This window comes from Pecten maximus, chromosome 17, assembly GCF_902652985.1.
Source record: "Pecten maximus chromosome 17, xPecMax1.1, whole genome shotgun sequence".
Taxonomy (NCBI): Eukaryota; Metazoa; Mollusca; class Bivalvia; order Pectinida; family Pectinidae; genus Pecten; species Pecten maximus.
The window spans coordinates 13,055,806-13,082,636 of record NC_047031.1 but is presented as its reverse complement, the minus strand read 5'-3'; the positions used below and the strand labels follow the sequence as shown (position 1 = coordinate 13,082,636).

The window sequence follows — 26,831 nt, the reverse complement described above, 5'->3', positions numbered from 1 at the left end:
ACACTCTCGTACGGTAGCCAATTAGGAACATATAAGTACAAACACCGCACGACAACAAATAACAATTATATACATACGACGTGACAGATATAGTACTGTCAAACAGGGTCAATAGATATAGTACTGTCAAACAGGGTCAATAGATATAGTACTGTCAAACAGGGTTAATAGATAGATGTAGCATTGACATTTGTTACCATTTCACCTCTGACCACTGTCAGATATATCATTGACCTCTCCTTCACCTCTGACCTCTGTCAGATGTGACATTGACCTCTTCTTCACCTCTGACCTCTGTCAGATGTGACATTGACCTCTCCTTCACCTCTGATCTCTGTCAGATGTGACATTAGCCTCTCCTTCACCTCCAACTCCTTAGATGTATCATTCACCTCTCCTTCACCTCTGACCTCTGGCAGATGTGACATTGACCTCTCTTTTACCTCTGACCTCTGTTGAATGTAATATTAACCTGTTCTTTATGTTTGACTTCTGTTAAATTTCACTGTAATCTTTTACATTTGACCTCACTACCTTTGGCCTCTGTTACATGTGACACTTGCATCTCTTTCATATCCGACCTCTGTTAGAAATATCCTGACCTTTCCTTCACCTTTGACCTTTGTTACAGGTGAAAGTTAAGCCAAAGCTTGCTGACTCTGATACGGACAAACTGCCGGATATTCAAGCATCTGATGTGGCTTGGCGTCGCCATTGTTTGCTTTATCAGTCGATCATAGTTGACCTATTCCAGGTAAGTTCTGATTCCTGGTTCCAGCTGTCGGAATGTCATTCACTTGTAGATTGAATTTTTGAATACATTAAACAGAGAATATCAAAATTATGCACAAGTCATCATATTTTATGATATTCTATCTGATGGGGAATGTAACAGTCCACTGTTTACATTGTAACGGTCCACTGATTTTGATGTAATATTCTATCTGACGCGGATTGTAACGGTCCACTGATTTTGATGTAATATTCTATCTGACGGGGAATGTAACGGTCCACTGATTACATTGTAATTTTCTATTTTACAGGAAATGTCACGGTCCTCTGATTACATTGTTATATTCTATTTTACAGGGAATGTCACAGTTCACTGATTACATTGTTATATTCTATTTTACAGGAAATGTCATAGTCAACTGATTACATTGTTATATTCTATTTTACAGGGAATGTCACGGTCCTCTGATTACATTGTTATATTCTATTTTACAGGGAATGTCACAGTTCACTGATTACATTGTTATATTCTATTTTACAGGGAATGTAACGGTCCACTGATTACATTGTTATATTCTTTTTTACAGGGAATGTAACGGTCCACTGATTACATTGTTATATTCTATTTTACAGGGGATGTCACAGTCCACTGATTACATTGTTATATTCTATTTTACAGGGGATGTCACAGTCCACTGATTACATTGTTATATTCTATTTTACAGGGAATGTAACGGTCCACTGATTACATTGTTATATTCTATTTTACAGGGGATGTCACAGTCCACTGATTACATTGTTATATTCTATTTTACAGGGAATGTAACGGTCCACTGATTACATTGTTATATTCTATTTTACAGGGGATGTCACAGTCCACTGATTACATTGTTATATTCTATTTTACAGGGAATGTAACGGTCCACTGATTACATTGTTATATTCTATTTTACAGGGAATGTAACGGTCCACTGATTACATTGTTATATTCTATTTTACAGGGGATGTTACGATCCACATTAACGTGCCTTACCTGTAGACACAGGTCAGTGACTTTTGAAGTTTTTATGTACCTGTCACTGCCGATTCCCTCCGGATCTCGCTGCAGTCTTCAGGTAAGAGGGCCGACATTGCATGATTTACTGGTTTTTGTTTTCATATTAATGCAAAAACAAAACAAAATTACAAAATGGATTTATGTTATTGTGGATAAATATAAAAAATACCTCCTTTGTCGTGAATACTGTTTCATATATAGATTATTTTCGTGAGAACAAATTTGCACGACATACAGTAAAGAATATTGGATTTTGATTTTTATTAGGAATGCCTCCAGGAGTTTGTAAAGGCTGAGAAAATGACCGGAAGTTCTCGCTGGAAGTGTCCAAATTGTCGGGTGGAGAGGGACACTGAGAAGAAAATAGACATCTGGAAACTGCCCCCACTCCTCATCATAGCTCTAAACCGGTATAAATAATACACTGTTACAGTCATACTGTCTCACTTCATGTATCAGATGTTTGTTGTCTTTACATCATACTAGAGATTATTCATTTATTATCTTCAGAAATTAAAAAAAAAGCTAAGTGACAGGATTCGATCACCTACCTGAGAGATATGACCTTTGTTTGAATAGGTATTTACTGAAAACATATCAGTATAAGCCTTATGTATTCCATCTCACCTGGTTGCACAGGAAAACAGTCTTCAATTTGTACACAAGTCAATCGATCGATCAAGACGTGACTTGTCCTTGAACACAGCTAATACAACAATCAATATGAAAGCAACGTGAATGAATTTTATGACACATTAAGATGAAAACATACTTTTATTGACACGTAAAAACGATATTCCAACTCATATCAATACAGATCATGGAAGCTAGTAATGGGTATGTAGTAAATGAACGGAAAGACGGTTGCTATAATCTGGATATTGTTCCGACGATTTTTTTCGTGAAATTTTGGTGTGTTTTATTTTGGCTCATTCACCCCAGGCGCCAAATAAACCAAACTATAAACACATCCAAAATATCCCAAAGTACGGTAACCTACATTTAAATTATCATCCTACATATGACATGAGGAAAAGATTTCGAAGGATTGGCACATTTTAGTGTCAATCAAATATATATTTAATAACAGATATATAAGTGACAGGAAGACAAGACCCTCAAAAATCTTCTCTTGTTACATATATAGAAATATGTTCCTAAAAATGATTTGTATCTGAACTGTTCAGCAGTATATGTTTATGTTATCAGGTTTGTTTGGGAGGGAATGTGGCGACAGAAAATTAACTCGTATGTGGATTTCCCAGTAAACGATCTGAGTCTGGACAAGTTTGTACGGGGTCCAGGGAACAACCCTCACTACCAACTGTACGGCGTGTCTGTAAGTACTTACTCAACCTCCAGCCTTTTTTGCTAAATAATTCAATTTTACTTTTAAACTAATTTTATTAGCTCACCTGGCCCGAAGGGCCGGTGAGCTTATGCCATGGTGCAGCGTCCGTCGTCCAGTGTCCGTCAACTTTTCTTTAAATTGCTACTAGTCCTAAAGTATTGAATGGATTTTCACCAAATTTGGTCAGGAACATCCTTGGGGGAAGGGGAACAGAGTTTGTATACATTTTTAATCTGAACCCCCAGGGGCCTGAGGGGCGGGGCCAAATAGGGGAAATAGGGTTAATCCTTTAAATCGCTACTAGTCATAAAGTTATGAATGAATTTGAACCAAATTTGGTCAGAAACATCCTTGGCAGAAAGGGAACAGAGTTTGTATAAATTTTTACTCTGAACCCCCAGGGGCCTGAGGGGCAGGGCCAAATAGGGGAAATAGGGTTACTCCTTTAAATCACTACTAGTCATAAAGTTATGAATGAATTTGAACCAAATTTGATCAGGAACATCCTTGGCAGAAGGGGAACAGAGTTTGTATAAATTTTTACTCTGAACCCCCAGGGACCTGAGGGGCGGGGCCAAATAGGGGAAATAGGGTTACTCCTTTAAATCGCTACTAGTCATAAAGTTATGAATGAATTTGAACCAAATTTGATCAGGAACATCCTTGGGGGAAGAGGAATAGAGTTTGGATAAATTTTTACTCTGTACCCTCAGGGGCCTGAGGGGCGGGGCCAAATAGGGAAATAGGGGTTTATCCTTTAAATCGCTATTTTTCATAAAGTTATGAATGAATTTGAACCAAATTTGGTCTGGAATATCCTTAGGGGAAGGGGGAAAGAGAGTTTATATAAATATTGACTCTGACCCCCAAGGGGCCTGAAGGGAGGGGCCAAATAAGGGAAATAGAGATTTGAGTTTTAAATGGATTTGAACCCAATTTGGTCAAAAACATCCGTGGTGATGGGGGAACAGATTTTGCATAAATGGTTACTGTGACCCTCAATCCCATAACTATGTATAGTATCGCTGGGCATTAAGGGATAAACACAATTCTTATGTAAAAATAGGCCAAAGGGTTTTCCCCACCCTAAGGGACTTAGTTTCTTTAAACACCATTATGGTGTAAAAATAATCCATATGGTCTTTCAGAGAGTACATTTTTGTATATGTATTAACAAATTGAACATGAACATTATTTTGACATTTGGTCAAATCCAACCAGGTGAGCGATACAGGCCCCATGGGCCTCTTGTTTAAACTTAACATTGCCTGTTTTCAGTATAGTGTTTATGTAATGTTTGACACCTTTATATGGTGGGATGCCATAGATGATTAAGTCAATATGTCAAGGAGAATAACTCAATTTGTCAAGGGGAATAACTTTCCCCAAAATAATTCATCTTTGTCCGTTTTATCTTCTGTATTGAAGAGGAACTTTATCATTATAATAGCATAGTTGCCTTAAAGTCATATACGAACTATTGTTATGTAATCAATAATTTGGTTTTAATTAGGTATTTTAAAACATTTTTCTGCTTGTTTTCAGAATCACTATGGGACAATGGATGGCGGTCACTGTAAGTTCAGTTAAGGCTGTATGCTCCCTTAGATTTATCTCCCTTGAATATTATACCTGTGATATCAGTAAGGGTTTAGGTCAACTGAGACATATATTTCCATAGATATATCCCTTAAACATCATACCTGTGATATTAGTAAGGTTTTAGGTCAACTCAGATATATATGTACCCATAGAGTTATCTCCCTTACAAATCACACCTGTAATCTGTGTTAGATTTTATATGTAAGGCATTTTAATAGAGATTAGCCAGTGAAAAATTATGAAGATGAAGATTTTGAAATTTATCAATTTAAATGAATATCTATAAATTAGGCAAGTTACAAAAAATTATCTTATGAAATAAAGTGTAGTCTGAAAAGACAATGAATGGTTCTATTTATAACTTACTCAAATGAGGCTTGGTCTGGTTTTGTCTTGATTGTCTTATCAACAGCTTTGGGCATTTAAGTCAAATGAAGAAATGAATCATGCTGTATCATCTTAATCATAATATTAGTAGAGAATTCACCCATATGACTCAGCTATATTGATATTTTGTACATGAATGCTATTAGAATTTGTCATAGAATTGTAATGGGAAATCATCTCTTGTGTTAGAATCATGCCTGAGCATTTCTGAGCATTAGTATAATGGACTTCCAACTGTTGTTTTCCACTTAGATACTGCCTACTGTAAGAATGCTGTGTCCAAGAAGTGGAACAAGTTTGATGACCATGAGGTGTTTGAGATGTCCAGTTCAGAGGTTAAGGTATGAGAGAACCACATTATCTGATTTCTAAGTTTTTTCAGATATCCAGGACAAGATATTTGAATTATAGTGTATGTAGCTTAAAAAGAGGGTTATCAAAGGGGGTTAACTATGTAAGTTATAAACCTTGAGCTAACTTTTGAAGTTCATGAAGATTTATGATATTTGACCTATAGAGTGTGTTGCTTAAATGGAGGGCTATCAAAGGGGTTTAAATATGTAAGTTATAACCTTGAGCTAACTTCTGAAGTTAAGAAAATTTATGATATTTATGATATTTGATCTTTAGGAAGCTTACATAGTGAAAAATATGATATTATTAAAGTAAATTGATTTAAATGTTTAATTGTAATCAAATGACCTGGACTGTCTTTAAAATTCAAAAGGTTTATTAATGCTGTGATTTTTAACTTTATTAAATTATCTTTTCTTCTATTGCAGACTCCTGCTGGTTTTGTGCTATTCTATACTACCGTGAACTTCACAGCTCCGACATATCGTCAGCCATTTTGATCGTTAGTGGTGTTCATTTCTTTCCATACGTTAGTAAAATTTTACATCAGATTTAGAACAGCAACAAACTAGATTTGACTCATTGAACCGGTATACCCGGTAGTCATTAAGGACAGTGTCCAGACTAACAAGGTTCTGATGTATAAAGTTGGAAAGATGTCCAGAATTCTACTGTTCAAATGGTTCACCACATGAAGAAACCTGATAGTGATGACAGTGTGTACACAGCTTCTCAGATAAATGGATAAAGTGGCACCCATGGTATAGAAATATACCTAATTAACACCAACATATAAAAGTATTAACAAGAGCATCCTAAAAATGATTCTTATAAGAACTGATTTTACATACAGAAAGAGAGTTGGAGTATGTATGATAGAATTTCTTTCCGATGTAATTAATTCACTTTGAATTTAAAACGGTTTTTTTTCTTCAATTTTTCGAGGCTGGTAATAGGGTCAAATATTCAACTTACGATATTGTATTAGAATACCACTCTGTTCAATCGATCATGATTACTGTTTGAGTAGCATCTTTATTCTACTTTGTATGTTGATGTGACTGGATGGGTAACAAAACTGTAATAACAGGGGTGGGCTTATTACCAGATAGATTACCTCTACATATATAGGGAACAACCAACCAATTGAAAAAATATATTTTTGAAACAGCCCCTGTGTATAGAACGTTGAGCCAAGGATAAAATGTCTGGCAGCCACTGATTGGCCAGTATGTTATGAAGTGAGAAAATAGATATGTAGCCTGATAGGTAACTATCAATAAGAAATGTTGATATAAATTTCTTAAGTCCGATTGGTTTTTTTCCCAAAAGTTCACGTAATAATAGTAAACAGGTAAACATTTAAGATTTTTGAGAATTTTTACTGCGAAATTCACCTATTTTCAAAATGGCTACCCTGGAGAAAATTTGAGCTGAAGGACCCAACTTTTTTTTTTGATTAGGTGTTATATCAGACCCTAAACTTTTGTTATAAACCATAATCGTCATATTCAATTCAAGGATTTGAATGAAATAATCCAAAACGTTAACACTAAGGTCTATAGGAAAACAATTGGTTGGTTGGTCTCTACAGAGTATGTCATGTTATCGTCTAATTCTGTTGATGCATGGTATCCCTGTAGTAGTTGGTGGCTACCTCACTGAACATCATATGGGATTGAGGCACTTGGGTTACTTGTTTTGCCTAAAAACACAATAAAAGAGATGTGTTTGATCTCAGCTTCCAGAGAAACAGAGGGGTTGGGTGGAGAGAGAGGGATGGGTGGAGAGGGAGATAGGGGATAGAAAGAGAGGGAGAGGGATGGAGTGGAGAGAGAGTAATATATATTTATATAAAAATGATATTCTTTGATGTTAATCTTTGTATTTATCTGATCTGGTTGTTCAGTGTGATGTGGATGTTTTTAAGGATGATGTTGGATGTCTGTTCCTCAATAAAATTCACCAACACAACCAATTACTATTGATAGTTACTGTCTACTTTATCTGGTAATAAGTCCATGATCGGTAAAAAACACCACCTATGTCTATAGCATTTGTTGAAATACAAACTAGGGCCGTTTTCATTGATCATGGTCAAAATGGTTGGATCAGAGGTGTTCATTTATGAAATCATTTGTATTTAGACGAGAATTGGAGTGACTTTTATGGCCGTCAATAACATCTACATGTCCATCAAGATATATGTCTGAAATATTACATTTAAAAACGAATGATCTTGTTTGTCCACATAAATGAACATGTTTTTTTATTGATAAATAATTTGTGTTGACAGGTTGATGATAGTGGCAGTTGTTGATTGTAGTAGATCATAATAGATTTCAGTGTAAATAAATTAATTATTCTGCCGTGTAAATAAAGGTGGAGAATTTATTCAGATATACAGGTATGTTGGTGATTAATGTTTAGGTAGTTGTTAATCCAGGTTTGTTTTTACTGAAAATATTGGTTCAAATTTTAACAATGCACCAAATATTCGAAACATTTGTTTATGGAAATCATAGAAAGGACCATAATTTGCTGCAATTAAGTTTTTTCAAGAGGTTTGCAAAAATTATGAAAAAGGTCTTCTTAAAATAACAACCTAATTTTAGTATCTTCTCTGTCTGCGTATTTTTACGGATATTGTATATTTTCCTACTAATCAAGTTACATATTGACTTGGTGAAAAACCAATAGATTTGTGATATTAACACACATAGAACTTATCCGGAGGATTTGTTATCGAGTCAGTGAGGGATAGACTCGTAGATATGTATATAAACAGACTACATCATCACTTCATTTGTTATTGAATGAAACTGAAACTTTGTGTTTCAACCACATGGGGTCAAAAATGAGGTTGTTCTTACTATGAATAGATATTTTACCATCCCCACTCTACTGACGTCATTAATTGGCCATTTGTCCTGAAACTTCATACAAATATTCACAGCCATCGTTTCTTGCACGTTTTTGCATTTCACCCACCTGGGATCAGAAATAAGGTCAATGTAACTATAAATAGATTGACATTAGTAATTTGTCCTTGGCGTGAAATGATTCATATCATCTGTATTGCCTTGTTACTTTTGCGGTGTAAAAATCTGTTTGAAAGAATCATTTGAAGATAAGATGTTCTTGAAATTCAGTAAAAAATGTCATAGATTTAATCTTGGCATAATGTTTTAGATGAAGATAAGAGTAATGTATTACTCTTTTGCCTGAAAGTTTTGTTTTGCTCAGTTTCTTAGAAAGAAGGATGTAGTTTGGCACCAAAGTCAAAATAGGATTGTATTGTTTTAAATATATTATTCCTGTTGTTTGTATGATCTTCTGTCTGTTTGTCCATATGTCTGTTTGTCTATATGTCTGTTTGTCCATATGACTTTGTCCATATGTCTGTTTGTCCATCTGTCTGGGTGTCCATCTGTCTGTTCGTCCATATGACTTTGTCCATATGTCTGTTTGTCCATCTGTCTGGGTGTCCATCTGTCTGTTTGTCCATATGACTTTGTCCATCTGTCTGGGTGTCCATCTGTCTGTGATGATTGATCATGGGACATAAGTTTCCTGAAAGGTGGACCAAAAATCTGCACTAAAAAAATATTTATCAATCTAGTCAGGCCCCAGCTTCATGAACATCCCTTAACATTGGAAAATATTCTTAACTTTAGTTTGTAGGTTTTTTTTGTTTATACAAATTTTGATTATCTCCTTTGTTGCCTCCCTGGTATCAATACTTTGGACCTTTAGCATCACTGACAAGTCCTGAAAGGATGAAATGACTGTATGATACAGGTTTTTTTATCTATTTATTATACAGCTTGTATTAAAGTATGTTGATATCTTGTAGCATTGTATAGTCTGAAATCCTTGGAACATTCTCCCTTAGTCAGTCCTTTCCTGTAGAAGTTAAGGAATATCTTTACATTAAGTTTGAGAAACTGGGGCTAAGTTAAACAAATTATGTAATATACTCAGCTTAATGTACTGCTAAAATAATATCACCACTAAAATAAAGTTGCTGCTAAAATATTGTCCCCCTAATATACATGTAATGTAAGAAATATTTCGTTTTGGTTGTAATCGGTGGCATATCTTTATGTGAATCCCATCAGTACTATATATATTGTATATACATGGTGTCAGATTTTGTAAATTGTGAAAATTTTCAACTTTAGAATGTTGAATTTTCTTTTATATTTTCTAATTATCTGACTTTTCTGTTGGTGTTGTAGATATATTAAGAGCACAGGGATTTGACACAAATTCCCAGGGCTATTACACATATACTGACCATGGGGTTGACAATTGGTACCAAATCCCTGTGATCCTGGGATAAATGCAATATGTTCGAGTTGGATGGAAATATTGTTTTTTTGGTACATACTCTTTAATGTATTTTACCAAATTCAAGAGCCTTTGTGAGTCTTGTGGTCTGCAAATGTACATAAAGATTTAAGTTTTTAGACCAGAAAAAATGAACTTGGAATGTAAAGTTACTTGTAATACCAGGAATGCATCCAAGTGGAAATATTTTGTCCTTCATTTTCTTTTTGTGAACATACCAAAATAATGTACAAATTTTACCCAGCATACAAATTTAGAGGCTATGTTATAATACAAAATGTACAGAGTTTTTTTTTTTACCTGAAATGAAAATGAAAATGAAAAATCTGAAGATACTCCTCTTCTTTTGCTTTGGGAAACAGTCTGTTTTTGGCTGAAATGTTGCAATGTTGAAAGAGAACATAGTACCATAAAGGTATTGTTTTCTGTGATCATTGTTTTCTGTGATCATTGTTTTCTGTGATCATTGGTTTCTGTGATCATTGTTTTCTGTGATCATTGGTTTCTGTGATCATTGTTTTCTGTGATCATTGGTTTCTGTGATCATTGTTTTCTGTGATCTTCTGTTGGAAATTGTCACGGTATTTGTTACCTCATATGTGTATATCATGAGATTTGTGTTAAGGGTGTATGTTACCTTTATAATCAGATGACTTTCTTAGGGTTAAGTGTCATATCTTAGTCCTCTACTGGTAAAACTTGGTGGGGGGGGGGGGGGACCAAACAACAAGGCAAGTTTGACTGTTTCCTCTCTGTCCATCTTGCACGTACATGTATGTAGGTATATACATGTATGTAGGTATATATGTATGTAGGTATATACATGTATGTAGGTATATATGTACGTGATGCCAAATTGTGTCAGCGCTCTAGCAGCTTTGTTCCTTGAGGGATTTGATCAAACTTCACACAATGACAAAGGATCATAATATCTTAGACATGGTCAAGGTTCAGAGTTTTTGGGTCAATACTATTTTTACTGGGGTCAATAGGGGACAGGTATCACTTGAACTCAACAAACTGTTGTTTACATTATGTTCATGTTTATTGGCCCAGGTAGAGGGGGAAACTGCCTTACATTAGAAAATTGGTCAAAATAAAATACATAGTAATATATACAGTGTACATGAGACAGGGCCTTGTAATACATGATAATGTACATAATACAGGGCCTAAATATTAATTGCTGTGTTATCAAGTACAGGTCTATCAGACAGGGCTCTGTATGACAATTAGATAGCCAATGACCTTAGGCTGTGGTCACACCAATTCAATCAACTGTCTGACAATACTTGGTTAAGGATGTTTGCTACCTGTCATGTGACTTGAATTTGAGTTAAAACCTTTAATTAGAATTATGTTATCATAAGTTCATACTTGCCAACTTTCCCGATTTAGTCGGGAATTTCCCGATTCCAGACTCCCTGCCCCGTCTCCCGATCGTATAGATAAAACATAGTGTATTCTCCCGATTTTGGAGAATATGTCTTGATAACCCCGTATGGAGTCCCTATTCATCTTGTTAGATTCACTTAGGCCTACGACAGGTAACGCTTGCTGGCTAGTGAAAGACATATGTGTAGGGCATTGGTCAGTTAACTGACCTGCTCACAGACCGTAACGAAATTCTGACACTTCACTGACTGCAAGGGTGACAATACCCCGATAAATAAACAATTAATTAAACCAATTAAGCTGAGGACGCGTGGTGATGGTTTTGTAGCAGGTCAGTCATGGTTGATTAAACGCTTGTAAATGGCTTCGTATACTGCCTTTGATGTCAAGCGCATAAACGACCTCTACTTGACAGTATATCTCGGACAGAAAAAGTGAAAACAACACTGGCAATGTTATCAACGGAGTATCAAATTTGACAGATTACTTATTGAAATGTTAACTACATTTAAACATTGGTTGATCTTTAGATAATTAGCACAAGGAAATAAATTCACAATAACGACCATATAGACCGAAGGCCTGCCGGTAGGTAACGTCGTTTCAATCACCGTATCATCAGCATACTTAGTGTCAGCAGAGACTTATTTTGGCAGAAACTTTCCCAATTCACATTTTGAAAGACAAAAACATGTCCACAAATACTCACTTTCTTAAACTAAATACTGTCATGTTAAAAACTTAGAATTTAAGTATCAGTTGTAAGCCTATAGTGAGTACAACTGCTAGTACAGCCCTTTTTTTTTTTTTTTTTTATTATTGTCTTTGTTGTAATCCAAAGGAAACGTTTGAAATTTCATTCAGATATTATATTGTACTCTAGATATTTATCGTGACATTTTAGGTATTTTCTTTTGAAGTTTACTGCCGGAGAGAAAGATTGATAGAAAGTGATATCATTGTGATAATTTGAATTTAATTGACTGACATCTATCTTACAACATAATTTTCATAACATATCTAAGTAAATACTTTTATTTAGAGTGAACAGTGAGTTAAATAATTTCCAGAAATAATTAAAAATGATGTAATTTTGCAGCTATTTTTTTGTAACTTGTTGCTTATATAATTATCTTTCCAAACTTGAATAAAAAAAATCATTGGCCAAGCTTGAAATAAGTTTTTTTCCCCTTTTTTTCAGTGAGGGAAGGAAGCTTAAGTGATCATGCAAGGAATTTATTTTCCAATAGCAAATTATCTCCCCTTAGTTTTTGTTTGCTAAATGTGTCGCGTGTGAAATGTGTTTTCCGGTCAAAAATGTCGCTCACGCACTTTCTCCCCCATGAGAATTTTAAAAAGTTGGCAAGTATGCATAAGTCCCTTCTACTCTGAGTCTATAGACGCCCACTCTGTAGTAAATCTACTTTGACAGTGGGTACAATTTTGCTAACAAATCTTCTTTCAGTGTATTAAAATATTGATAAAATAAAACATAAAGGTCTTTTGTCTCCTTGGTGCTAGAAGTACTGTTTACGCTCCAGCTACATCCTCTATATGTTTTATAGGTTGGAACTCTTCTGAAAAGAAGGAACATAAGGTAGCATGCATCTTTTCTCTTTAACATTTATATAAAATTTATTTTATTAAACCTCTTTTTAATTCACAGCCAAGAGAATTATGTGTATATTTGCAATGCTGTATATTTATGTTTAAAACATTTGCCCATGAGATGTAAATAATTATTTGCTAAAGTGAAATTGTGCTCCTTGTGCTATTCAGATGACAATAAAAAAACACCAAAATTACTCATGGATGTTTGTCCTTTTTACTGAAGTTTAACTTTATTTATTTTACAACAATTGTAAAACAAATTATCAACTTATACTTGACCACATACGGTCTGGATGGAAGCTAGTGCGTGTTTGTTTCTTGTGTGGGGGTAACCTGAGTACCCTGAGAAAACTGTTACAGGTGATCACCGTACATACTTTCAACCTGGGAATTGAACCTTGGTCGCCTGGATTATAGGCCGTTGTGTTACAACTGTGCCACCAGACTACAGCATTCCTTATATAATGCTTAATACACCCACAATCTATAATATACACCTGGAGTATACGGTGTCTATAATTAGAGATGAAATGTGACTGAAGGAATGTTCTACCGAAGTCCAGTTTGTGTGGATACCTGATTAGAGAACCCAACCGGTTTCATTACAACAGTAACTCTTCAGGGGTGTAGTGTGTCAGGAACTTGAGGCTGTCTTATGTAGGCTGTAGAGGGTGGGGCAGGGTAGGGGAGGGTGGCACAGGGTTGCATAGTCCCATGTTGCTGTGAGATGGTGTTGCATTCTCAGTCATTTCTTCACTGCATCTATAATTAGCACGCCACACTAAAATCAGTTATAGTGTCAATACCCTGGTATATTGGTATGTCAATACCCTGGTATATTGGTATGTCAATACCCTGGTATATATGGGTATGTCAATACCCTGGTATATTGGTATGTCAATACCCTGGTATATTGGTATGTCAATACCCTGGTATATTGGTATGTCAATACCCTGGTATATTGGTATCCATCTCCCCTGCCCTAAGGACAGTTAATGATCTGATGTCATGGTGCAGCATCTGAGTAGCCAAGTCCATTATCAGGAATTTTTCTCTTGAGGATTTGACACAAACATAAAATAGGTAAATTCCTCTCGGTGGAAAATGTCTATCAGTTCTCATTAATGTTCTGGTCAGGCCGGTTCCTACCTAAAACTATAAAGAGCATTTAATCAAGGGATATAGCTCAAACTTTAATGTTTTCCAGAGGTTGTCTCAAAACGGAATTTACTTGAGAGTGTGTACAATACACAGGGACCTGACACACATAGAAGTATTCCTAACCCATGGACCATAGCCAGGCCTTAGTTGGCAATTTATTCCAGGTCCCTGTGGTCAAGTATATAAATTTTGATTTAAATAGAATATTTTAAAACTTTCTCCCATTGCTCCGGTAATGTGAAGATCGATATATACGTCCCTGTATGGTTCCAGAGAAAAAAAAAACAAGAGACCAATGGTCTCTTGGTCTCTGGCAAATTGATTTTTATGATTGGAAAAGATTGTTCATATTTCTTTTTTCTTTATAATGTCAATATACAACTTACAAATATTTGATCAAATTTTATACTGTATAGCTCACAAAGTTGCCAGCACAACTAAAACATGTACGGATAATTTCGTGTATTTGACAAATTTTAACAATGCATGCACAACTTTTTAAAAAATCAAATATACATTTACAGTTGTATATGTATATTTTTGTTTTAATTGAACCCAAGGGGAGAAAACTAAAAATACAGGGAAGTATAGTTCCAACTCCCAAGGGAGACAAATCTTACAAACCTTCATGTTGACATGTTTATTTTGTATCTACATCTTTGCACAATTTTTTTCAGTCATCTCCTTTTTAATATATCTTAACTCGTTATAAATAATCGTGCAATTCGCCCGATTTCATTGGCTTGATGAGAGAGATACTGTCAGAGAATGAAAACAAGACAGAAAATTACGAATGAGGACAAACGAGCAAGCAAATGGATAGAATATTCAAAATTCAATTCTTAAGCATTTTTATCCCCCATGAAACGCGTTTGCAGGGGATATTAAATTGGGTTCCGTCCGCCTGCGATTCTTTTCCGGGCTATAACTCCATAACCGTTCAACACAGCTCCTTGAAACTTTCTGTATATATCAGACTAGTGCCCTAGTTGTGCCTTTTGCTATTGCAGACCTTCCATTTTCGGTATTTTTTGTCACCATGGAAACTTAGTCAAAAATACCAAATTACTGTTTCCAGGCTATAACTAAAAAAACGTTCAACACAGCTCCTTGAAAATTTTTGTATATATCGGAATAGTGCTCTAGTTGTGCCTTTTGCTATTGCGGACCTTCCATTTTCGGTATTTTTTCTGTCACCATGGAAACTTAATAAAAAATACCAAATTACTGTTTCCGGGCTATAACTCCAAAACTACATAAGGATATCAATTCTCCAAATACTCCAAGAAGTGTTATCCAGGATGTCAGTCACCTGCTGTCATTTCTTTTTCAGTTTTACAATACTCACATATTGATACTTGTGAATTTGGACAACTGCGTTGATGTCGTACTTATCAACATAGGAGATATAAATTATACAATGTACATATTTAGGTATTAGAGCTTTTGTTGTGTCAACAACTGCCTATCAGAATTCAGAATTGATTATATACCTCTAAACAATTCAGATAACTATTGTATATCAACATTATACATGCACTTTCTATGGTCATAAAAAGTGATGATTAAATTTCCTGTTTTGCTACATAAATATCATCATCATTTTGTATATATTGCATCAATTCTGTGTTATTTTATTGTTTTTATTTCATTCAATTACGATGCCAAACTCAAATACATACATTTAAAGTTATAAATTAAGAACTCTTACTTTGAGCTTGATATATACATGTATTTGGGTTTTCATATCAACTGCGGGGCGAGGGGGATAATGCCAAGTTTTGTGGCTCCTTGTTTATGTTTGAAAATACAACTTATTATTCGGGCGGGGGATATACGATACAACTTTGATCTTATTTTTTTAATTATGGCAAAAGATGACAGGACAAATGCTGACAAAAGAGGACAAATAATGACAAAAGAGGACAAATGATGACAAAGGAGGATAAACGATGACAAATGACAATATTTTTTACCTATTCTTTGAACTGGACTTTGCCGAAAGTTGATCTCTATATAATTGGTCAATAGTCCAAATTATTCCGACATTTTACCAACCCTTTTTTATTGGTCTGACTTGATCAATTTATCGACACCAGGCAGACATTTTTATCTATAATGGTATTTGCTACCGACTAAAGTATCACGGAGGGCTAGTACAATGTATAGGGCCTCGGCCTCACTCGGCCTCACCCCTGGGGGTTTTTACTGGCTATCTATGGGTCCGTAGTAGGTCAGAAGCAAACCATTTAACACATTTATCGGACAAAGCACTTTTTTCACCAATTTTGATACACCAGGGATGTTTTTTGTCCTGTTCCATCAGTCTTCCTAGCGTTCAGGTAGAAATGTGAAAGTGCTTGACCATCTAATCTTCAGTTCTCACACTCTACGTCCTGTCTATTTTTGACCAAACGAATCTGCAGATTAATTGTTACAGTTCGTAGTGTTCTCGTGAATCTTATTACTTTTTTTTTTGACAATGTGACTAATACAATATTTTCCTAACTGTGGATGCCACGGAAGAAATTGTAAACCAATCAAAACGCATTAAAGAGTTTATTCCAAGAGTGGTATAAACCTTATTACAGTGTCTATTTGAATAAATATTGTGAATTAATTTTAGTTTTTTGTTTTCTTGTTTTTATTGGGATGCATTTTTGGGGTTGTGAAGGGTACTTCAAATGAGGATATTCATGCGCCAACCACAAGCATTTATTTACAAACATACATCTACCTTGACCACTAATTTGATATGCGAATATTTAAAGTGGTGAGAGAAAAATAATCATTCTTTACCCAAGGAGTGTGACCAAGGGTATGACAGATTGCATGTTAACCTTCTGAACCGTAAGTACATTTTGAACGACGTCACTTATAGTTCCTACGGCACCAACCACTTAACTAGGGGGTGGGGGCTATTTTTTTTTTAAATATAGTTTGTTGGCAGTTTTGAGGAAAAAAAGTTTGTGAATTAGAGCTAAAAGAAGGTTTGCTTCTTTAAGATTAAAAAAAGAAGATTGAAAGAATCCAAAATTCTTCGTAATTATAATTATATATTCACACTATTGTGCGAAATCTATTGTTACATTAGCATAATGAAAGTGAATGTGATGTATTAAATTGTTTTGCTTCAATCTGCATATATAACAGCTAGTATTGCTTTATTGATCACACTAAAAACACTTAATTATCTCCCTTTTCTAAGTGGTAATCAAGATATTTTGCCGATATTTGACATACATTAGATCTGTATCCTTATCAATTAAAAGATGGACTGCTGTACAGGATGAATTTTATCAAATTTTATAAACTGATATAGATAGCAACGGATGATGATATCACAAATATTAACACTTTATTTTCAAAACGAATGAATATTCACAATGCCATTCGAAAATTAAAAAACATTTGAAAAGTTCAAATAGAATTAAAAATATGAAAGGTTATTAAACTTTGATACAGCAGATATGAAAAAAAAAATTGTTGCCGAAATGTGGTAAAAAAAAGTTTGCCTTTCTTTCTAGGCAAAAAAAATAAACTGTTTTCCAAGGAGTTTGAAAATCCCAGACCCCCCTGTGAGCTGTTGACATATGGGACCGCAATGAATTCTGGGAGAGATGGAGCTGCCTCGGTATATTTGGCTTTAAAAAATATATTTTGCTTTGTGGCTATGTCCATATGAACTTGTGAAAAATATCAAAATATTAGCCAAACTCGTGAAACATATTTGGAATTACTGAGGACACCGCGAGATATCCTCTACATACAGTTGTCAATGTTGAAGGAACTGTAATAGTAAGGGACATTTTCTGATAAACGACGACCCACAATATTATTAGTTATACTTATCCAAATCTTACAAATGTATTAAAGACAAGTTGAATGTCTTTGTTTTACCAATCTTGATTTCCCCCAGTCTTCCAGGTAAGCCTCTTTAATATTACATTAACCTTAGAGACTGCACAATCTCTCCCAGGGTACATGCTTTATTGGAGAAGACGGATTATAAGTTTTACTTTTCAGGCATTTCGTTTAGACCATCCTTGCAAAAGTTATTGCCATTTACCTCGGTAGATCCTCGACCAGACTTTTCAACATGTATATACAATACAAAATTCACATCACCATTTTCTGCCAATGTTAATATGACACCAATAATCATAAACAATTGTACAAGATTGCCACTTTTGTATAATTCATTGCATAAATATACCGGAGCCGGAAATGACCGAAATAAAGGGCAATAACTCTTTCAAATATCTAAAGATTATCTTGAGATATAATGAATAACAAATTCGTTGATGTTTTCCAATCTATTTATTAACCAGGAACATTTCAAGTCATCTCAAACATACATATAGTTTTGCCTCATACCCAGGTATATTTCCAGAAATGATCTTGGCCCACAAGTAAATTTTACACCATCTGGTCAAATTGAAATGGTTTTTTTTCCAGTAAATTTTCAAATATGGCTACTGTCCATTTGTTTCTTATCCATCGTCTGCATTGATACTGCGGCCTTCCTCTTGACACTGGTCCTTCACCCTTGTGAATAAATATCACCACCGATGGTATTGTTGTTCATCTGAAAGGACGCACCATCAGGCAGAGCCAAAATTGAAAGGGCACATCTAGGTCACAAGGTGAACCTACATGTGAAGTTTGAGTAATACGAGTACTTCAAGAAATTGAGAGAACATGAAAAAACAGGAACAGAAATTTGGTTTGGTGAAGAAAAACATGTCTCCCTTTCTTTGATTTTTGTAATGGTCAAACGGTCTGCCTAGACAAGAAATTTTTGGAAAAATTCACTTATTTGAATTTTTGGCAAGGTTGCAGTGACCTAACAGCAGTACATTGCACATTCTATTCAGGTGATGCAAATACACTGCTAGTTCTGCCAAGATATATATCTAAAACAATTTAGAAGTAATGACCTTGACAAGAAATTAAACTGGTACAAATACAAAATATTTCCATACTTTCAACTTTTCAAGGGGAGACATGTATGAGGATGTTAGCCAGCCCACATAAACATACATTTATGTGTACCGTATTTATCTTTAATAAATCCCTTCCCGTAGTGTTTAAGGTAATTATCAGAGTTTGGAGAGGGCTTATTTTTTTAGGCCAAATCAATGATTCTGGAAAAATGATTTGGCAGGGGAATGGCTAATTTTCGGGCATGGACTTATTTGCCGATAAATACGGTAAGCTGTTACCAGTTCTGCCACGGGGAGGCCTCCTCAACAGAACCACCTGAAACAGAAAAAAAGGAAAAAAAAGAAAAAGATGGTCTGGGTCCCGTCCGACCCCGTCTGTCCCGTCAGTTCCGTCCGATCCCGTCCGATCCCGTCAGTTCCCGTCAGTTCCCGTCGGTCTGTGAAAAAGATATCATAATAGCTTTTATTAGACCAACCCCAGTAAATATCGGAGTTTATACACTGTATGATACAGCATTTACAAGTTTACTATCATTTGCTGCAAACAATATACATTAGTCTTATCCCTTCTAAAGAAACCTTTTTTAAGGTCCTGAAATTAATATAAGAAAATTGTTAATTGGCAATAATTCCTTGAAAAGTATATTAATTACAATCTGCTAGCAAGATGTTGAGTTTATTTTTCCCAGAAACTGCAAGTATACATACATGGATTTCACAAAATATATCTCAAAATAAATGCTTAGGGATTGTAATTATCAGAGGAAAATGCACTTTCATTTATAAAGGGTTATTGTTGTAATAGAAAAGATACTTCAAACATATTTATTTTCCAAAATATTGATGATTAATGAAAATTGTTTTAATAAAACTGACTATGTTGAGTATTTGTCTGAATAGATATTCAGTATAGTATGATATTGTGAAGATTTTTTTTGAAACTATAGGCTTAATATAAATTATTAAAAATATCAATTTCAATCTTTGTGTCAGATGAATGATTAAAAATTAATTAATCATTTTTCTTTAATTGTTTGTCTTTTACCTATTTGTTTTAGTGTTTAAACATAATAAATCAGAAGATATATAGTTTACTGTAATCAGATTTTGGTTTGTTTCTTCATTTATAAGGGACATAATTCGTTGGACCTCTATATAAAGGACACCTCTCTATAAAGGACACGTTTGCCTTGTCCATTAGGTGTCCTTTATACACAGGTTTGACTTTACATGGGTACACATATTTGATCCCATGTTCTCTAGTGAAGAACTGTTTTCAAAATACTTTTAAATTTGAAATCAAATAAATTTGGGCCCCCCCCCCGACGTATTTGTGGGTCGGTTGATTTAGGGCAAGCAAAGTTTTGATTTTGACCTGGTGTCAATAGTTTATGTTGCGATACACACCTTGGGGTTTGGTAGGGGCATGGCATCCTGTCCTTATAGCCGGGACTCTTCAAGTCTACGCAACCTTGACTCCAAATAAACTTCCCATCAAGGAAGATACACAAAATCACAGATGGTCCCGAACAAGTCTCAGTTTGATCTGTACTTTCTTTCACAAGTATTTAACACTGGACACAAACAATCACCCGATACAAGATTTACAAGCAATTACAGTCTGACACATGGTGGTCCATTGGTTTACCAGGCCCGGACCACACGGACCTGGCACCCCAATCATGACGCTGAATTGCTTAACTTGTACCAGATTCATGTCTGTACCAGGAATTAAACATTGTAAGAGAGGGGACAGAACAAATTGACAAATGAGTGAACCATATGGTATTCCACATATCTCAATTGCTAGGTCATCTATCCAGAGCTAGATCACGCTCGCTTTAAAACCCCGACCCGGTGAATGTCCGGACGTTGGACAATCCCCTGCAAATAACATTTTTTACATTAGCACCAAATCTTGAAAAACAAGACCCATGTGCTTTAATGCTCACTCAAGTTCTAATCTAATTCGGTTAATTTGGCTAATTTTGACCCCACCCATCGGCCGCTTGGGGCCATTATGTGCATCATTATGTTCATTCCTGGCTTCTATTTTGACAGATTTGAAAATGAAATCATTTTTTCAGTGATGCATTTACTCTTGGGTCTTGCCTCTGCAGTTGTCCCATCAGAATCCAAATAAGTAACATTATATTTGAGAGGCTAGCAATAGCACAGTAGATTCCATCTTTTTCCGGAAAAACTTTTTCCCATTTTCCCATTGGTGCTAATACCAATTTTTTCCTGTTTTCACAACTTTGACCCATTTCTGTCGATTAAAAATCTGTCAAAGGCCTTGAAAAATTACCTGTGTCTCCTCTAACCCTACTGACCCTGTATTTTTGTGCCTACCGTGAAATTTTTTTTATCGTTTTCAAAGAAGGACTATTAAGATTGCTCGTCTATATAACCATAGTAAAAAAGAGCTGTTGTAGAACAGCCTAGCTGATCTAAAAAAATGTTGTTGAATAATCAAAATGCATAAATTGGTATTGTTTTGCATATTGGATAAAAAAGATTTATATTGTGTACTTGATGGAATTAATTTGTGATACTCAACCTTAATTGACATTCATAGATAGCTGGAAAATATGATATCTTCAAAAAATACAAAAAATATTGGGAGTCCAAAACATGTCGTAGAAGCAGGTTTTTTTCTCTCCATAATCCTGTAGTTTGACTCCCTGAGTGAATAATCTAACCCCAAAGGGACCCTAATGTCAAATATCATTACCCTAGTACAATTATAAGTAATGTGTTAATGGCTTTCAATATTTGCACCAAGAAACTAAGTCCAAAATATGTCAAAAAGTAGATTCTTTCCCAAAAAATGTTTTATTCTTTACACTAAAAATTTAAAAGTCTGATAACCAAAGCCATGGTGACACAATTATCACTCCCTAGATGAATTAAAAACTAAAAGATTTCCCTTCCATCCTACCTTAATTTTTCCTGGCATGTTAGCAGAAACACGTGTATTATTTTTAAGCCAAATCTGGACCCTGTTAATTCTAAAAACCAGTAATTTTCTGCTCTTCCTAATATAATTTGTCTAAATTTATCCTTCATTGATTTCTGTGCTAGTAACAATTATTTAACTCTGTCCAGCTCTTTTCCTGGCGGTCAAGCTAACTGAAGATAACCTGTCATGGAATTAAACAGGGATTTAAAGGGACTGGTGAACTTGGAACAAAAAGTGAACATTTTAGGGCCCATAACTGTAGCCTTGAGTGGTTAGTTGATTTTGAAATTTTCATGGAAGACGATATTTTCTCTTTCACCTTTTTCATCTTTTCTCTTCTCTTAACCATTTAAAAGTAACTGTAATCCGAGAACTTCAACCGTCAAAATCCAAGATGGCTGCATGTCGGCCATTTTGCTTTTTCAATCAAATGCAAAATCGAAGAGACTTTTAGTATATTCCGACCAGAATGACCCGTCGTGTTGAACATTGATTAGCATATTGATTACAGACAAGTCTATAGTCATTGAGGGGAAATAGTTGTTTTGTATATGTACATGTATATCTGTTAGCCGTTTATATTGTAACAAACCTTATCGTCAGCTGCATCATTTATATTTATAGATGTCTAGATTTAACAACAAATCATGTGAGCAATTGATTGCATAGTTACTTGGATATGTGTAAACCATGCGTCAAAAATAAATAGAATTTTATGTTGACAACACAGGGGTTGTATAAAAACGAATGGTCCAAAACATCAATGAAAGGCTAACACACCTATGCACAAATTGAACTACCCACTTTGAATATTACACAAAAAGGTCAACGTGACAGGTCAGTGTGGTTCGACTATACCTGAAAATTAAAGTAATATCCAGGATTGTTTACGGAGAGATGACCACAGACAACATTACCAAACTCATTCGCCTGGGAAAAATCATTCTACATTTTCACAAAAAAAGTTGTGTGCCTTACCTGAAGGACTTGGCACTCATGCTTGAGATGCAGCCAAAACGTGGATCTCGCACATCTTACTGTTGGGGGAAATAAAAATACATTAGTACAAAATAGTAAAGGAAGGTTTTGGTTAAACTTTGTCCTGAAAACACTGGAAACATCTAACCACTAATACATAAGAGGGGAAATAACTATTAAAACCAAGAAATCAAATCCATTTTGTCCAAAACATATCAAAATTTCTAAACATTTAAATTTTGATATTAGATCCATATTGTCCTTGTTTGACACAGCATGAGCATTAACACCTAAAATCAGGACAATAACCTATTGAATTGTAGACCACAGAAGAGGATGTTTTGCCTGCACCCATTCTAATTTCAATGAAAGGATATCAATTTGAAAATGTCATGATCACTTTAATATATGATATTTAATGTATATAAAATTAAAAAAATGAATATTAAATTTGATGCATCAAAGGATGATTATTAACTGTGTGCAAAAGACAATACTGGTATCTCCAGTTGAAAATTGTATTTTGACTTGGGGTTCAAACTCAATCTTACAATAAAGCCACAAACCACTTAACAAATTGATGTAGCTGAAGAAAAACAAAAAGGCTGAAAAACAGATGATTATGAACATTTTCCTATGTGCAAAGGGACACAACTCTAGCAACTGAAACCAAAAATTAGAACCCTAGTACAAATTGATGTAGCAATTGGTAGTAAAAAAAAAAACTCTGGAAAACAGGTAACTACAAAAAAATACTAAGTGCAACAGTTCAAAGGGCAATAACTCCAGCAAACAAGTGGATCTTGGAAATCTTAGAATTTGGGAAAGAATACAATACACCGATAGAAGCTTGACTGTGAATGTACCACCTCCCATAATTATTGAAGTTATTTTAGTAAGTTATTGGTTAATTTTCTGTACTTTCTGGTCAAACTGGTACCTGTAACACACAATCTATCTATGGCAGTAAAACTCAATTCTTAGATTTGGTTCACTTGTCTTTTATGAAATGGGAACTGGTGTTTTCAGGTCCAGTGTATTAATTTTGCTACTACAATATTTCAATATAGCCTTACCTTGCCAAAAGGACATGCCCTGCTCTACGGAGACTATAGTCCTGCCACTATGTCCCACCCGTAGGATCATGGTGACCTGATCCTATTGCACTGCCCCACACTGAATCTGAACAAATAATTTCATTGTGTTTATATTGTTTATATATTATTCAACAAATTTGTGGAATTTTATTCTAAGCTTAAACATATCGCATCATTGCAAAACTTCTCTTCCAATCATTATCAGACTCTAGCCATCATAAATTAATTAGCTTCCAAAGTTTGAAGACTTTTAGGAAATACCTGGGATAGTTATTCAATTTATTAAATCAAGAGACAATAACTATTACTATTTTTGATGATGATATCCATGTGACTTATAGCAAGGAAACATCATAAAACAATTCTTTTCATTAACCAAGGGGCAATAACTCTGCCAAATAAGGGAAGCAAAAGTGGCAATCAAATTTGGCTAGCTCTTTATGATATCAAGTTTGAAGAATATTTGTTGCAGTTATTTCATAGAAACTAAGCATGACAGACTGAACGACTAAGCCAAATTAATGTCATTGAGGCCGTGACATTCATTACTGAATTACATAGATGCATCAATATGAGGATAAATGGCCATTTACCCCTTAAACCCATTTAATTTTCGTCGCTGTAAATCTTAAGCATAATGTAAACATTCATAATTCACCAAAATTCAAAATTTTAAATTTAATAAGGTCATTTTTAAAAACATTGGTACAACTGTTCCATCACTCCAACAAGGATTATAATATAAACGACTTCTTCTTTGAAACCGAACAATGGATATTGCTCATATTTGTCTGGTAGTGTCACATTATGGGTTGGGGATTCAAATTGTACAAATGGTGAGGCTGACCCCAAGGGGGCCTGAGGGGTGGGGCCAAGAGGGGTCAATTTGGCTAAATTGATATGAACAACTTCTCTTCTTTATTGCTCATATTTGACTGTGAGCATCCCTTTGGGGTCGGGATTCAAAATTGTACAAATAATGGGGCTGACCTCCCTTAGGGCTGAGAGCGGGGCCAATTTAGGGGTCATTTTGGTAGATTTGACAAACAATTTTTTCTCTGAAACTAAGCAATGGATTTCATTAATATTTGACTGGTAGCATTCCCTTGGGTTAAGGATTCAAAATTGAACAAATGATGGGGCCCACCCCCTTGGGGTGAGGGGCGGGGCCAAAAGGGGTCAATTTGGTTAAATTCATATAAACAACTTCTCTGAAACTAATTAATGGATATCGCTCACATTTGTATGGTAGCATGGTCATAGTGTGGGGATTCAAAATTGTACAAATTTTAGGGTTGACCCCAACAGGGGGCTGAGTGATGGGGCCAAAAGGGGTCAATTTGGTTAAATTGATATGAACAACTTCTTCTCTGAAACAGCTCATATTTGACTGGTAGCATTCTTTAGGGTAAGGATTCAAAATTTTATAAAGGAAGGAACTGACCTCCTTGGTGCAGAGGGCAGGGTCAAAAGGGGTCAATTGGTTTAAACAACTTCTTTTCTGAAACATTTGTGTGGTATCATCCCTAAGGGGTTGCGCTAAAAGTCAATTTCATTTCATGAATTAATACATTTTTTGGCATACCTCACGTACCCATATAAAATGCCTATGATATATTGACATAGCATAACCAGTGACAAATATACTTAATCATAATTCTTGTATCATATATCATGAAATCCAGGTGAGTGATACAGGCCCTCTGGGCCTCTTGTTAATGTTTCTGAACATATTGAGAAATCTAGACTTGCTATTTAATATAATTTTGATACTCAAAAGTTAGCACACTGTAATATATATGTAGATTGCACCATACCAAGATAGTACACCTGTAAATTAAATATCTGAAGCAGAGGAAAAAGTAAGTTATCTGTATTTTGCAAGTTGTTCAGATAATGTATGTGTGTGCTATGTGTGCCCGAGTGTTCAACTACATGATTACCATATCAAAAATGTTACCACCATCATAAGAAAGTTAATTATGTAATAAAAAAATGTAAGGGAAATAACTCTGACATGGAATCTATTTGATAATTGAATGAAAATGTAAAATGATAGAATGAATATTTATCTTTGTATTTTTAGCTCACCTGGTCAGAAGGACCAAGGTGAGCTTATGCCATACTGTGTCGTCCGTCCGTCCATTCGTCCGTCAACAATTGACTTCTTCTTCATAACCACTAATCAGAATTTGACCAAATTTGGTCAGAAGCATCCCTATGGGTAGGGGACTCAAAATTGTACAAATGACGGGGCTGACCCCCCAGGGGCCTGAAGGGCGGGGCCAAAAGGGGTCAATTTGGCTATATTGATATAAACAACTTCTTCTCTGAAACCGAGCAAAGTATATTGCTCCTATTTGCCTGGAAGCATCACTTTGGGGTGGGGATTCAAAATTGTACAAATGATGGGGCCGACCCCTTGGAGGCTGAGGGGCTGGGCCAAAAGGGGTCAATTTGGCTAAATTGATATGAACAACTTCTCTGAAACAGCTAATATTTGACTATTAGCATCCTATTGGGGTAGGGAATCAAAATTATATAAAAGAAGGAGCTGACCCCCCAGAGGGCAGGGTCAAGAGGGGTCAATTGGTCTAAACAAGATCTTCTCTGAAACTAAGCAATGGATATCACTCACATTTGTGTGGTAGCATCCCTATGGGGTCGCGCCAAAAGTCAATTTCATTTCATGGATTAATGCACCTTTTGGCATTTTTAGTATTAAAATAAAACCAATATACATGTACCCATATAAAATGCTTATGATATATATTGACATAGCAATACGAGCGACAAATATACTTAAGCATCATTCTTGTTTCATATCTCATCAAACCAGGTGAGC

The 26,831-nt window shown here is 35.1% G+C and overlaps 1 protein-coding gene and 2 long non-coding RNA genes across 3 annotated transcripts in view; 2 read left to right on the top strand and 1 right to left on the bottom strand.

The window, feature by feature from the left end:
- The window catches only part of LOC117315373 (ubiquitin carboxyl-terminal hydrolase 8-like), a gene marked incomplete at its 5' end in the record, with an annotated part of 31,352 nt that extends 24,679 nt beyond the window's left edge, over positions 1 to 6,673 (top strand). The window contains 7 exon segments of the mRNA XM_033869530.1: positions 632 to 754; positions 1,734 to 1,847; positions 2,057 to 2,199; positions 2,999 to 3,128; positions 4,686 to 4,716; positions 5,382 to 5,470; positions 5,912 to 6,673. Of these exon segments, the coding sequence (XP_033725421.1) occupies positions 632 to 754; positions 1,734 to 1,847; positions 2,057 to 2,199; positions 2,999 to 3,128; positions 4,686 to 4,716; positions 5,382 to 5,470; positions 5,912 to 5,983 (702 nt within the window). The 3' untranslated portion in view covers positions 5,984 to 6,673.
- Positions 6,674 to 6,977: 304 nt separating this feature from the next.
- Positions 6,978 to 10,959, top strand: LOC117315374. The gene is made up of 2 exons (XR_004529692.1): positions 6,978 to 10,617; positions 10,670 to 10,959. It is a non-coding gene; the product is annotated as an uncharacterized LOC117315374 (long non-coding RNA).
- Positions 10,960 to 18,308: 7,349 nt separating this feature from the next.
- On the bottom strand, positions 18,309 to 24,087 carry LOC117314919. The gene is made up of 4 exons (XR_004529636.1): positions 23,966 to 24,087; positions 22,890 to 22,948; positions 20,357 to 20,833; positions 18,309 to 19,386 (listed from the first exon to the last, which is right to left on the bottom strand). It is a non-coding gene; the product is annotated as an uncharacterized LOC117314919 (long non-coding RNA).
- Positions 24,088 to 26,831: the final 2,744 nt, after the last annotated feature.